Below are 14,165 nucleotides of genomic sequence, written 5' to 3'. Positions count from 1 at the left end.
TATGTTGACCCAGCCCATTTATAACTCCATTGTCAAGGTGATACGTGTTAACAACAGAAGGCATAGGGAACTCTCCCAGGGCCGCAGTAATTCATTTTCAATTTACTGGGTCTCTCTCACTGGGCTATTTTTGCAGGGGTTTACCTTCATTGGCATTCTGAATTTAATCCTGGGCAGCTAGAGCTCCAGTAATACTCAATGAGTCATTCATAAGTAGTTTCTCTTGACAGATGCTCTCCCCTAAATCTAACAGGCCAGCATGTTCATATGTTCTTTTTTCTCTTTAATTTAATTTTATTTAGAAATCATGGCTTCACACACTCAAGACAAGCACTCTGCTCTTGAGCTATCTCCCCAGCCCAATCCTCACTTACAGTACTCAGAATTCGCTGCCCAAAGCACCAACCTCCCACGGGGGAGCACAAAATGAAATCCTCAGCTCCTTAGCATCATCTTTGAGTGCAGCTACGGCCAAGTGCAGGCAGAATGCACCAGGGATGGAGTATTTAAGATGTCTTACCTGTTGACTTTCTTCCTTAACGAACACTAATACTCTGGCCCCCTCACCTCCCAGGTAAACTAGCCAAATTTCCCTTTACTCTCTCATCAATTCCTCTCTAATAACACTTAGTGTAGCAGTTAGCTGCCTCTAACTGTTGTGTGAAAGGAGATTGGGTGTGTGTGGGGTCTTCCCTCTCCGTTACAATAGAAGTAGACTTGAGGGGTTAGTACCTTCTCTTGCTTGCTAGTGTGAGTGATGTCAAACAAAACCAGGCCTCCCTACACTTCGCATTGTAATCCCACCTCTATTTTTTTCTCACTTATAAGCAGTGATGTAGAGGACCATTTATTGCCCCGGTGAAACACAGAAGGTATTAAAAACTCTATCAGCATGAAAAATTGTAATGAGCTATCAGCCATGCATAATATTACTCAACTGAAATGTCAAGCATGTTCTATGGCTATGCCAGATACATCCCAGTGCAAACAGTGTGATTTTAAAGGGTATGATTTAGCAGGCCACGTGAGAACAAACTTGTCATCTCAGCACTTGGGGGGCAGAGGTATAAGGACCAGAATTCAAGGCCATTTTCAGCAATATAGGTGATCTTGAAACTGGCCTGGACTACATGAGACCTTAAAACAACTATAAAATACCAAAATAAATGAATGCATGCATGCATGAATAAATAAACAAATGAATAAATAAGAAAAAGAAAAAGGTGATTAAAATAAGTGGGGATTGTGAGCATAGTTCACATTTGTTTAGTGTGTGCAAGGGCGTGGATTCAGTCTCCAAGACGAATGACAAAAAGGTTCTGAATTGTATTCTTATACCAGGAGTGTTTCTATCAGGCCGACTCAATGACGATAACTCTTTCTTTACATACATAATGTTTGATTCCTCTTAGTAGAAGTTGGAATTTGCTGACTGTATGCGCTGGAGCTCGCTTGCTTTTCCTTTCTTTCTTTCTCTCTCTCTCTCTCTCTCTCCTTCCTTCCTTCCTTTATTTATTTTTATGTATATGAATGCTCTGTTTTCACACACACCAGAAAAGGAAATCAGATTCCATTACAGATAGTCATGAGCCACCATGTGGTTGCTGGGAATTGAACTCAGGACCTCTGGAAGAGAGGTCAGTGCTCTTAACCGCTGAGCCACCTCTCCAGCCACCACCCCCCCTTCTTCTTTAAATCAGAAAGCACACTGACACTCCTTTGCTTACTGGTTGACAGAAGGGAGATGGGGTGATTGACAGAGAAGAACTGTATGAAGCTTGTGACCAGGCCAACCTGCATCTAGACAAGATACTCCTGGATCATCTGTTTGACTACTGTGATGTGGATCAGGACGGTCTGATTAACTACCTGGAATTTGCCAATTTCCTTACCTGGAAAGACAGAGTACCTCTCACAGAATTTGAGAAGAGGGTCATTATTAAAGGTATTTAATCTTGAAAGTTTATTGAATTTTTAAGTAGATTTTACATTTCATATTTTTTAGGATCTCAACCAACTTTAATATTATGTATCCTAGTTAGCATCAACAGTCAATTTGACATAGCCCAGGGTCATCTGAAGGAGACTTAACTGGCGGATTGCCCAGATCAGATTCTATGAGAGATTTTCTTGAGTAATGATTCATATAGGAAGATCTAGTCCACTGAGGCAAGACTCAGTCCACTGTGGACAGCGTCATCTCTAGGTAGGTGGGTCTGGTCTGTATACGATAACTGAGCAGTTGGAAAGATGTCTCAATGATTAAGTGTTTACTGCTCTTGCAGAGGAACCAGGTTCAATTCCCTCCATTCGCATCAGGTTGCTCACAGCTGCATATAACTCTAGTTCCAGAGGATTTACTGCTGTCTGTCTTCCACAGGCACCTGCATGTGTGTGGTGCACTTTAATTCATACAGCCTCATGCACCTACATATAAACAAAAATAATAAATCTTTAAAAAAAAGGTAGCTGAGCATGAGCAAGAGAAAACAATAAAAAATGTTCCTTCATAGTTTCTGGTTCCATTTCACGCCCTAAATTCCCTCAATGGTGAATTGAGACCTGATGTAAGCCAAATAAACACTTTCCTTCCCCAAGGTGCTTCTGGCCATGATACTTATCACAGCAACATAAAGCGAATTAGAATAGTATGCATATATGCTTGTTTGTGTGGAGGATGTATATGGAATGGAAGGAAAGAAGTTGGTAGCACGCAGGACGATGGAAATATGTGGGGAGTAGCAAGGCAACAATGAGTCTTGCCCCTTCCCTTTAAATTAGGTGTGAGGTTTGTTAGTGAACATGATTGTTGGATGGGCCCTCACTAACCCAGGGACAGCAATTGGGGATATATTTGACTCCTTTGCCTAGGGAGACACCTTCTTAGCTGCTATATCTTCAAACTCAATGGCATTGAACTTGGGGAGACCCCAATTCTTTGAAATATGTATCATCTGGTGGCCAAGGAATGTGAATGTGGCCATCAACAGGACTTCAGTCACATGGTTTTTATTCTTCAACTTAGTACAGAGAGAAATGGTGCCTGGGTAATGTGAATCCTGGCCACTGTGCTCCGGGGCTTTCTAAAGGTACCCCCACATACCTTTCCAGAGCCTAGAGTGCAGATAACATGGTATCAGGGATATGATGATTCTCCCAGAAGAGTGTCTCAAAGATCCCTTAGGGCCACCGACATAAACAACAGGCTGTTCGTACTCCCAAGATGCTGCTGTTTGTAGCCATTGTAGATTGGAGCCACGAGGAGAGGAACCCAATTGACTTACTTATGGTAACAGAGAAACCTTACTTTAAAAAAGTTTTAATTAGCATATATTAGTTATACACCATGACAGATTTTATTGTGACATTTCATACATGAATATTTAATGATATTTATCTATTACCATTTCTTGCCGCTCCTTTACTCTCACTAACTCCTCTTTTCCCAACCAGAAGCTCACTTTTCAGTGTATGGTTTTGTTTCATTTGATATTTAAAAATTAAAAGTAAATTACTTAGAATCTCAAAATTTAATAGTGCCTCATGAAGAGGTTTGAAACCCCCATCTTAGTTACTTCTCCACATTCAAGAAATTAAGAATATTCAGTTTTTAAATTTTTATGTAGAGGCTGGAGAGATGGCTCAGTCATTAAGAACACTGGGTGTCTTTCAGGGGACCTGAATTCAATTTCTAGCATTTACAGGCTCACAACTTTTTGTAACTTCAGTTCTGGGGCGTCTGACACTATTTTCTGGTCTCCACAGGCACCAAGCATGCATGTGGTACACAGATATACGTGTAGGCAAAACATCCATATGCATACAATAACGAAAATAAATATATATATATAATTTTTTTGCACAAAAAATTAAGTGTGGTGGCATACAACTGTTTTTCTACTGAGGAAAGCAGAGGTAGGAGAATTATGAGTTTTAGGTTGGTCTGAGCTATGTAGAGACCCTGTCTTAAAAATATCCCCAAACCAAGTCTTTCAAAAGCAGAAATTCCACAAAAATAACAAGTTACAGGTTTTTTGTTTGTTTGTTTGTTCGTTTGGTTTTTCAAGACACGGTTTCTTTGTATAACCTTGGCTGTCCTAGAACTAAATCTGTAGAACAGGCTGTCCTTGAACTCACAGAGCTCTGCCTCCTTAGTGCTGGGGTTAAAGGTATACCACCACTCATGGCTAACATTATAGTCTTAACTTTAATTTTTTGTGTATTGGGAATTGAACTTCTGCATTGTAGAAAAGCACTCTGTCATTGAGTTTCTCTTTTTTACTTTTTTTTTGTTTTTTTTTTGAGAAGAATCTCACAAGCTTGCCTAGACTTGCTAAGTAAATCAGGCAGGTTTTGAATTTCTAATCTTCCTGTTACAGCCTGAGTATCTAAGATTGCATATCTGTGCTATCAGGCCTGGTGATTTTTACCTTTGATTAAAATATTTTCATGTTTATATGTTATCTTCCTGAATCACTAAAAATATAGAGGTATATGTGTAAATATGTGTATGTATGTATGTGTATATATATTTTAAAATTTTGTATTTATGTTCTTAATAGTATATTTATAATGTTTTGCCTGTATGTACACCTGCACTCCAGAAGAGGGCACCAGATCTTATAGATGATTATGAGTTACCATGTGGTTACCTGGAATTGAACTTTGGGCCCCTGGAACAGCAGCCAGTGCTCTTAACCTCTAAGCCATCTCTCCAGCCCCCATATATTTATTTTTGAGATAATGTTTTCTAAATATAGCCCTGGCTGGCTTGGAACTCAATTCTAGATCAGGCCAGTCCATGAATTCTCTAGTGATCATTCTGTTTTTGTCTTCCAAATGCTGAGATTATAGGTTTACATCTTTCCCACCCCCACATCCTGCACTTCTTATTATTTATTTATGCTTTGTTGGTCACGCTGTATTCCCCTTGCTGGCCTAGAACTCAGCCTCTGGAGTATAGGGATTGTAGGTATGTTCTGGCATGCCTGGATTATGTATAGAATTAATTAATCCTTTGTCACCAAATATTTATTTATTCACTTTAAATTCTGATTGCAGTCCACTTATCTCTCCCCAGTACCCCCTTGTATACTCCACCCTCCATTTACCTTCTCCATCTCCTCAGAGAAGGGGGTCGTTCCCCCATGGGTTACCAACTCTGGCAAATTAAGTCACTGCATAATTAGGTGCCTCCTCTTCCACTGAGGCCAGAAAAGGCAGCCCAGTTAGGGGAATGGGATTCAACGGCAGGCCTCAGCGTCAGAGAGCACATCACATAGGGAAGGCGAATTTTGGGTCGAAGGTTTTGTGGGTGGCATGGTATCTTTATCTGTTCACTGGAAGTCCTTCCTAGCTATGGGAGGTATCTACATTAGCCTCCATAGCCAGCGCTGGGAGTCTTAGCTAGGATGGTCCCCATAGATTTCATGGGGCCTCTGTATCCCAGGCCTCTGGCAATTTCCCAAGATGTCTTCCACCTCTGAATTCCATTCTTCCATGTGGCCCTCTCTCCCCAACTCTCCCTACTCCTAATTTCTTCCCCATCCCTTCTCCTACTCAAGTCTCTCTTTCCATCCACTCCATTGCCTATTCTATTTATCTTTCTAAGTGGAATTCAAGCATCTTCCCTTGGGTCCCTCCTTCTTCCTCTTTTGCTTTAAGACAAGATCTGACTGTGTTATCTGTGTTATCCGTATTTAACCCTAAAGTCAGAGCACTCCTGCACCAGCCCTGCAGTGCTGTGGGATTACAGCCTGTGTCACCAGGAGCCATGTTTTCAGTGGGGTTCTGTGGAAGTGGGCAGTGGTGGAGGGGTGTGGGAGAGTTGAGATAAACTGAACTGACCTTCCTTGTCTTCACTTCCTCTGCTGTCAGTGGAGTTTCTGAAGATTTTATTTTTTAGATTTTAGGCCATAAATTTAAGCTGGTGGCTGGTTGGTCAAAATGGGCTCAGAAATGTTTTAAACAGGTTGGGTGGAGTTTCTTCCTTCCCTCCTTTTCTCCCTTCTTTGTCTTTTTCTTGTTTTTTGATTTTGTTTTTGAGACAAGGCTGTTATTTCTTCCAAGCTGTCATAGAACCTGTCACCTCCCTGCTGAGATTATCCGTCTATGGCTCTATGCCCAGGCTTGCCATCATTTTTATATTCTACATTCTGCCTAGGACTGGCTTTTGGGGACAAGAAAAAGCACTGTAAGACTGCTTTTAAGTTTTATGGTCAATGACTTCATATTGTGCAGTTTTCTGCTTTTAGGTCTCTCTCTCCCTCTTTTTCCACTCCCTTTCTCTTTCTCTCTTCCCTCCCTTCCCTTTCCTCCCTCATGTGGCTGGGTAGAGGTTCTGAAGCTTTCAAGGCAAGCTAGCCCCCAACTAGATCTGTGGGGAACAGTCCCTTGCTTTCAAGGCAAGCTAGCCCCCAACTAGATCTGTGGGGAACAGTCCCTTGGAGCTCTTGTTTGAAACCCTTGCATGGGTTTCCTCAGCATTCTTCTGAGGCCTGGGAAATACCACAGTGCCCTCAAGTGGTATCTGTGGAATAGCTCGTGCTTTGAAGACAAGCTTCCTGAAGTGACTTACAAAGTCAGCCTGCGATTTCAATAATATCTCACTTTTTTTCCACCCTTTGTTGGTGGGCTTGGTCCCAGGACCTGGTTAATGCTAACTGCACGTGCTTCCACTGAGCCACCCATAGCTTTGGGTTTTTCTTTGAACACTAACTTGTAGGAATTTACTTAGAGATGCAGGACCCAAGCTCACAGTGTGATCTTATCCCTTCTCTGGATAGGGCATGCTCTGCCCTCGAAGTATTTGTGAGATGATCTTTTTAACTTTTCCACAATGGGGGTACAGAGATGGCTTGGTGATACAGAGCAAGCCATCTTGCTGCTCATGCAGAGGACCTAGGTTGGTTCCCAGAACCCACATTATGGCTTACAACCATCAGTCACTCCACTATCAGGAGATCTGATGTCCTCTCTGGTTTTTGAAAACACCTGTCCCACGCCTGATGTACATACACAAACATGGGCAAAACCAAAAACACAAAACTCTCTAAAAAATATTTTTAACATTTATTTAGTGTGTGTGTGTGTTCACAATGTGTCACAGTACATATGTGGAGATCAGAGGAACAAAATGGAGCAGTTAAGTCTGTCTTTTCACCATGTGAATCCCAGAGATTGAACTTAGGTTGCTAGGCTTGGTGGCCAGTACCTCTACCCATTGAAGTCATCTCCCAGGCTAATATGTGGAATGCCGACTCCAAGTATGTCTTTCATTTTCATCTAGCACTCAGTCTTGGGGAAAATGGTGTAGTTCAAGCTAAATAGGAGGCCGAGCTCTAATTAAAGAGAGAGCTGAGGAGAACTGAGGAGTTCAGTGGTGGAACACTTACCTAGCTTCCAAAAGGCCCCAGGTTCTACTGTGGCACTGGAAGAAAAAAATTAAAGGGTTCTCTACTTTTGGTTCTGAAACTGGAAAGATTTCTATGGAATAACATAAATAGAATAACAGAAAGTGGTACTAGGCCACACTGAGATCACACTTGACATTGGCCTGAATGTGGCGTCTTGGCCCTCAGAGTTCTTCACAGATGCTCAGTTCCACTGTCAGGAAGAAGCTACACAGGAAGTAAATCTTTAAAAACATTGCATTTACTATTATTGTGTATGTATGTGGATGCACACGTCACAGTGCTCATGTAAAGGTCAGAGAAGAATGTGAGGGACTCCATTCTTTCCTTCTACCCTATGCACTCCAGGTCTCTAATTTAGGTTGTCAGGCTCGGTGGCAAGTGCCTTTACCTGTGGAGCCACCTTACATGTCCAAATAATCCAGCTTGTTACAGAACAGCAAGCACCAACAAGTGATATCTTCCTGTACTTTCTCGCCCAGTCTTTCTGTTTTTTTTTTTTTTTTTTTTTTTTTTTTTTTATTATTGTGTTTTTCCTCCCAAGATAGAAAATCAGAATGTGAAAACCTTATTGAGACAAGCATGGGAGAGGGTAAAGCAGATCTTCTGATAAAGCCTGAAGATATTGTCCCAAGAGAACCAGGAAGTTCAGAAGAGACTCTCCGGATGCTCCTGAGACCAAGTGACAAAGTTTCTGACTACTATAAGACAACTTCTTCTGAGATCGACGCTGTTGTTGGAGCTGTCTCTTCTGTATGTAAGCATGCCGCATTCCTAGTCAAGTTGAGCAATCAGCACACCTGGAAGGTGCAGTGTTCAGAGTGTGTCCTTGCACTGTCCCTAGCCTCTCTCTGCAGCACAGGATAAGTTTCTCAAGGCCTCGCTCGGACCTTAAGTTTAACTGTGTATTGTAACTATTTTGGGGTCTCACAGATAAGTTTTACTGACCTGTTGATAAGAGGTCAAGTAAAAAAGTAATTCTGTATCAATAAAATTGAGACTTTCATGGACGAGAATGTTGGATGCTTTCCTAAGTAGAACTTGGGCTTCTGGGTTCAAGTATTTTCTCTCCTGTCCTTGGAACCAAGGTACATCCTGCTGTGCTTGGCACACTCTTCTTTTTATATAGTCTTTGGATTTTACACGTAAGGGTAAGCACATTGTTGTTTAGACTAGTTACATTTCACATGCCCAGTGGTCACGTGTGACTGATGGCTACTGATATACAGCTGGGTTTCAGGGTTTCTTTTTCTCCCTCATTGATGACTTAGGTTACCCCATATGTGGTGTTCCAAGCATTCGATCTGATATTCCTGCTCCCCGGATTCGTCGAGTCAGTGATGTAAATAATTATGGTGAAGATGGCAATGCTTACTCACTGCTGTACCCCTCCATCTTCTCCCAGAAAAATATATTTGAGAGAGACTTCTTCAAGACCAGATCAAAGGAAGAGGTACGGAAATCACCTCAAATTTCAATCCCATGCAAATATACAAAAACATAATTTTTTTATTAATTACACTTTATTCATTTTATATCCTCCCATAAGCCCCTCCCTCCTCCCCTCCCAACCCCACCCTCCTTCCCTTTTCTGCATTCATGCCCCTCCCCAAGTCCACTGATAGGGGAGGTTCTCCTCTCCTTTCTGATCTTAGTCTATTAGTTCTCATCAAAAGTGGCTGCATTGACCTCTTCTGTGGCCTGGTAAGGCTGCTCTCCCCTCAGGGGGAGGTGATCAAAGAGCAGGCCAATCAGATTATGCCAGAGGCAGTCCCTCTTCCCATTACTATGTAACCCACTTGGACACTGAACTGCCATGGGCTACATCTGTGCAGGGGTTCTAGGTTATCTTCATGAATAGTCCTTGGTTGGAGTGTGAGTCTCTGGGAAGTTCCCTGTGTTCAAATTTTCTTGTTCTGTTGCTCTCCTTGTGGAGACCCTGTCCTCTCCAGCTCTTACTATTTCCCAGTTCTTACCTAAAATTCCATTCACTCTGCCCAACAGTTGCCCATCAGACTCAGCATCTGCTTTGATAGTCTGCAGGGCAGAGGTTTTCAGAGGCCCTCTGTGGTAGGTTCCTAGTTTGTTTCCTGTTTTCTTCTTCTGGCTTTCAGAGGCCCTCTGTAGCAGGATCCTAGGTTGTTTCCTGTTTTCTTCTTCTGATGTCCATCCTCTTTGCCTTTCAGGATGGGGATTGAGCGTTTTAGTTAGGGTCCTCTCTCTTGCTTAGTTTCTTTAGATGCACAGATTTTAGTGGGTTTGTCCTATGTTGTATGTCTATATGAGTTAGTATATACCGTGTGTGTCTTTTTGCTTCTGGGACAACTCAGATCAGGATGATCCTTTCCAGGTCCCACCATTTACCTGCAAATTTCATGATTTCCTTATTTTTCATTGCTGAGTAATATTCCATTGTATAGATGTACCACCATTTCTGCATCCATTCTTCAGTTGAGGGGCATCTGGGCTGTTTCCAGCTTCTGGCTATTACAAATAAAGCTGCTACAAACATGGTTGAGCAAATGTCCTTTTAGTGTACTTGAGCCTCTTTTGGATATATGCCCAGGAGTGGTATGGCAGGATCTTGGGGAAGCGCTATTCCTAGTTGTCTGAGAAAGTGCCAGATTGATTTCCAGAGTGGTTGTACAAGTTTACATTCCCACCAGCAGTGGAGAAGGGTTCCCCTTTCTCTGTAACCTCTCCAGCATATGTTGTCACTTGAGTTTTTGATCTTGGCCATTCTCATGGGTGTAAGGTGAAATCTCAGGGTTGTTTTGATTTGCATTTCCCTAATGGCTAATGAGGTTGAGCATTTCTTTAAGTACTTCTATGCCATTCGATATTCCTCTATTGAGAATTCTCTGTTTAGCCCTGTTCCCCATTTTTTAAGTGGATTACTTGGTTTGCTGCTTTTCAGCTTCTTTAGTTCTTTATATATACTGGATATGAGTCCTCTGTCAGATATAGGGTTGGTGAAGATTCTTTCCCAATCTGTAGGCATTTGCTTTGTTTTAATGACGGTGTCCTTTGCTTTGCAGAAGCTCTTTAGTTTCATGAGGTCCCATTTATTGATTGTTGCTCTTAGAGCCTGTGCTGTTGGTGTTCTGTTCAGGAAGTTTTCTCCTGTACCAATGAGTTCTAGGGTATCCCCTACTTTTTTTTCTAGCCGATTTAATGTGTCTGGTTTTATGTTGAGGTCTTTGATCCACTTGGACTTCAGTTTTGTGCAGGGTTATACGTATGGATCTATTTTCATTTTTCTACATGTACACATCCAATTGGACCAGCACCATTTTTTGAAGATGCTATCTTTTTTCCATTGTATGGTTTTGGCGTCTTTGTCAAAGATCAGGTGTCCATAAGTGTGTGGGTTTATTTCTGGGTCCTCTGTTCGATTCCATTGATCCACCATTCTGTTTCTATGCCAGTACCATGCAGTTTTTAAAACTGTTGCTCTATAGTACAAAAAACAGAAATTTTGACTTAGTCATGGCCACTAGTATTATTGTGACCAGTTTTGTTATTGTTGTCCTTTATTTTATTTTTCTTTGAGATGGCATTTCACTTCCACCACTACTCTGGCCTGGTACTCATTATGTAGCCCAGACTGGCCTACATCTCTTGGTGGTTTTCCTGTCTCAGCTTTCCAAAACGCTGGGATTACAGGCATGAACCAACATATTTGACTAGTGTTTTAATGATTTGTTTTATTGTGAGACAGTTTCTTTTTTAATGTAGCCCAGGCTGGAATTGAAATCATAATCCTCCTACCTTATCCTACTGAGTGCAGAAATTACATGTTGCTTCTAGTCTTATTCATATCATCATCATTCCTATTATTATTATTATTATTATTATGATGTGGTCTAGGCAAGCTTCCAAATCAGCTACATAGCTGAGATTAGTTTTGAACATCTATTTCTTCTGCCTGCACCTCCTGAGTGCTGAGATTACAGGTGTGTGCTTGGTACATGTGTTACTAGGGAGAGAATCCAGTTTTTTGTGCATGGTAGGCAAGAGCTTAAACAATTGAGCCCCAGCCCTAGTCCTAACCCCAGCCCATGACTGTCACTTTTGACTTTTCAGAATTATATCTTGTATAGGAGTCCTCAAATATAGGATTCTTGATGAATGATACTCAGTTTGGTTGTAACATGCTGCTAAGTTTTTCTCGTCTTTTATTTTTCTGGGTTTATTATATAGTTCTCTCCCTCTTCCCACAGGGTCCCTCTATGTAGGCCAGGTAGGCCTTCAACTCAGGAGCATCCTTCTGTCTCTGTCTCCCAAATACTGTGATGACAAGTACAAATTACCATGCCCACCTCCTCCTTTTCTTCATTTAAATTTACTTAATTTTCATTTTGGGAATTATCTATCATCTGTCTATCTATCTATCTATCTATCTATCTATCTATCTATCTATCTATGTGTATTTGTTGTTTCATGTATGCCTGAGTATGTGTGGATATCAGACAAAAACATGTAGCCTATTTTTTTCTGTTATGTGGAAATAGGGGATTAAACTAAGGTCTTGGCAGCAAGCATCTTCACTGTCTGAGTCAACTTCACTACCTTGTTTTGTTTTTAAAAATTAAAAAAAAATTAAGAGTTAGAAAGGGAGGGTCTCACTCTACAGCATAGGCTTACCTGGAATTCACTGTGTAGCCCTGGCTGGCTTTGAACTTTAACATTCCTGCTTTAGCCTCCCAAGCTCTGGTACTACAGAAATACACCCCCACTATACCTGGAAAGTACTAGAATTTTGATGTCTTCTCATTTTATATTTATATAGACGCATATGCATATGTGAACACACATTCTTTGGGAGAGGACCCGTGTCTGTTGTTTTAAATGTTAAAAAGGTTTTTTTAAAATATACATTTTGTTTTACTTACTTAGTTTTTTAAAAAAATTCTTTATTAATTACACTTTATTCACTTTGTATTCTCCCTGTGGTTCCCTCCCTCCTCCTGTCCCAATCCCTCCCTTCCTCCACCCTCTGCATGCATGCCCCTCCCCAAGTCCTTTGATAGGGGAGGTCTTCTTTTTCTTCCTTCTGATCCTAGTCAATTAGGTCTCATCAGGAGTGGCTGCATTGTCTTCTTCTGTGGCCTGGTAATGCTGCTTCCCCCTCAGGGGGAGGTAATTAAAGAGCAGGCCAATCAGTTCATGTCAGAGACAGTCCCTGTTCCTATTACAATGGAACCCACTTGGATACTGAACTGCCATGGGCTACATCTGTGCAGGGGTCTTAGGTTATCTCCGTGTATCATCCTTGGTTGGAGTATCAGTCTCAGGAAAGACCCCTGTGCTCAGATTTTTTGGTTCTGTTGCTCTCCTTGTAGAGTTCCTGTCCTTTCCAGATCTTACTGTTTCCACTTCTTTCATAAGATTCCATGCACTCTGCCCAAAGGTTGCCCATAAGTCTCAGCATACTTACTTAGGTTTTAAAGTGCAAAACTAAAAACACAAATCTTGGTATGGCCTTAAATTAATTGTTTTTAGATTTCAGATATATTAACTAACATTGGCGTCAATCTTTCTGAAGAAGAATTTGAAAATGTATGGAATCTTGCATCAAAAAAACACTGGAAAGGAGAAGTTTCTGTGGAGACCATCAGGAATGTTCTAGATGAGTTGCAGCATATGGACAGAGTCAAGTGTAAAACAGCCATGTAATATTTTGGGAACTTACACATTTTAAGCAAAAGAGATTAAATCTGTGTTCGTATGAAATGTTCTGGTTTTTCTGTTATGTTGGAACTTGACTTTTTGATATAACTCATGTGCCCGTGTATAGGACTAATAAGTTAGATCTTGTGAACTTCATCTTCTTGTGAGTTCTAAAGCATCTGACTTGACAAATGCTAAGAAGAACCTTCCACCTCACCATGGTCACAGCTTAGAATGATGCTGAAACTTGATGTTTGGCAGGGTAAGAATGTCACCTGTTTTATTACATCTGATTTTTTTTTCTGTGATGCCAAGTTCATACAGTTTTGCCTGCAATGCTTTGTTACTGTGTTTAGGCCCTGATATGAAAAGATGCCTGTGTAGAGTGACTTCATGGATAAGCCTAGGTTACCAAATGAGACACTGTTTCAAAAACAAAAACAGAAAAAAATTTTGTAGTAACTTAAGAATTACAGAGAACTCATGAAAGTAGTACCCAGTAGTATGTAGCGGTGTGTGAGAATTTGTCCTTCGCGGCTGACAAAAGTAAAACGAGAGCCTCTCTTTCCAGGACTGGAGTCATTGGTAGCTTAATAGTTAGTGAGGTCATTCTATTAAATAAAACAGCAGATACCGTCACCTTCACCTCTGCTGCAGTAGTTACAAATTTATCAGACTACCCGTACAGCTGCTTATGTGTCTGTTGCTCATATTTCCATCCACCTATCCATGCATGTGTCAGAACAAGTTGCATATATTGTACTTCACTTCTCAATACAAACAACAAAACAAAACAAAAGGTCAATGGTCTCTCTTCCCCCACCTTACCTCTTCACTTCCCTCCCCAAGGTGTTGGTTCTAACCCAGGAGCTTTTGTACACCCAAATTGCTAATGACCATAGGACCAGGCCCCCCAGCTCTCAAAGTGGAAGTCTCAAAATCAGGAAAACTTTGATGTGCTAGTCAGGGTTCCCTCTTTATTATGGAGAAAGGGGATTTATTAGGATGATTTAGGTGCTGCAGTCCAGTTAATCCAACAATGGATAGCTGTACACAGAAAGTCCTAGAGTCCAGTAGCTG

The 14,165-nt window shown here is 41.2% G+C and overlaps 1 protein-coding gene and 1 non-coding gene across 4 annotated transcripts in view; one reads left to right on the top strand and one right to left on the bottom strand.

The window, feature by feature from the left end:
- The window catches only part of Efhb (EF-hand domain family member B), a 73,392-nt gene extending 60,244 nt beyond the window's left edge, over positions 1-13,148 (top strand). For 2 of the 3 annotated variants that reach the window (XM_060369657.1, XM_060369656.1), the window contains 4 exons: positions 1,738-1,945; positions 7,957-8,169; positions 8,684-8,865; positions 12,918-13,148. In XM_060369657.1, the coding sequence (XP_060225640.1) occupies positions 1,738-1,945; positions 7,957-8,169; positions 8,684-8,865; positions 12,918-13,091 (777 nt within the window). In that variant the 3' untranslated portion in view covers positions 13,092-13,148. The remainder of the gene's footprint in view (positions 1-1,737; positions 1,946-7,956; positions 8,170-8,683; positions 8,866-12,917) is intronic. The other variant, XR_009586787.1, reaches the window with a different exon arrangement.
- LOC132648449 (small nucleolar RNA SNORA70) lies at positions 3,163-3,296 on the bottom strand. The gene has a single exon (XR_009586849.1). It is a non-coding gene; the product is annotated as a small nucleolar RNA SNORA70 (small nucleolar RNA).
- Positions 13,149-14,165: the final 1,017 nt, after the last annotated feature.

The sequence above is a fragment of the Meriones unguiculatus genome, chromosome 16 (genome assembly GCF_030254825.1).
Source record: "Meriones unguiculatus strain TT.TT164.6M chromosome 16, Bangor_MerUng_6.1, whole genome shotgun sequence".
NCBI lineage: Eukaryota > Metazoa > Chordata > Mammalia > Rodentia > Muridae > Meriones > Meriones unguiculatus.
This window is presented reverse-complemented; position numbering and strand designations above follow the sequence as displayed.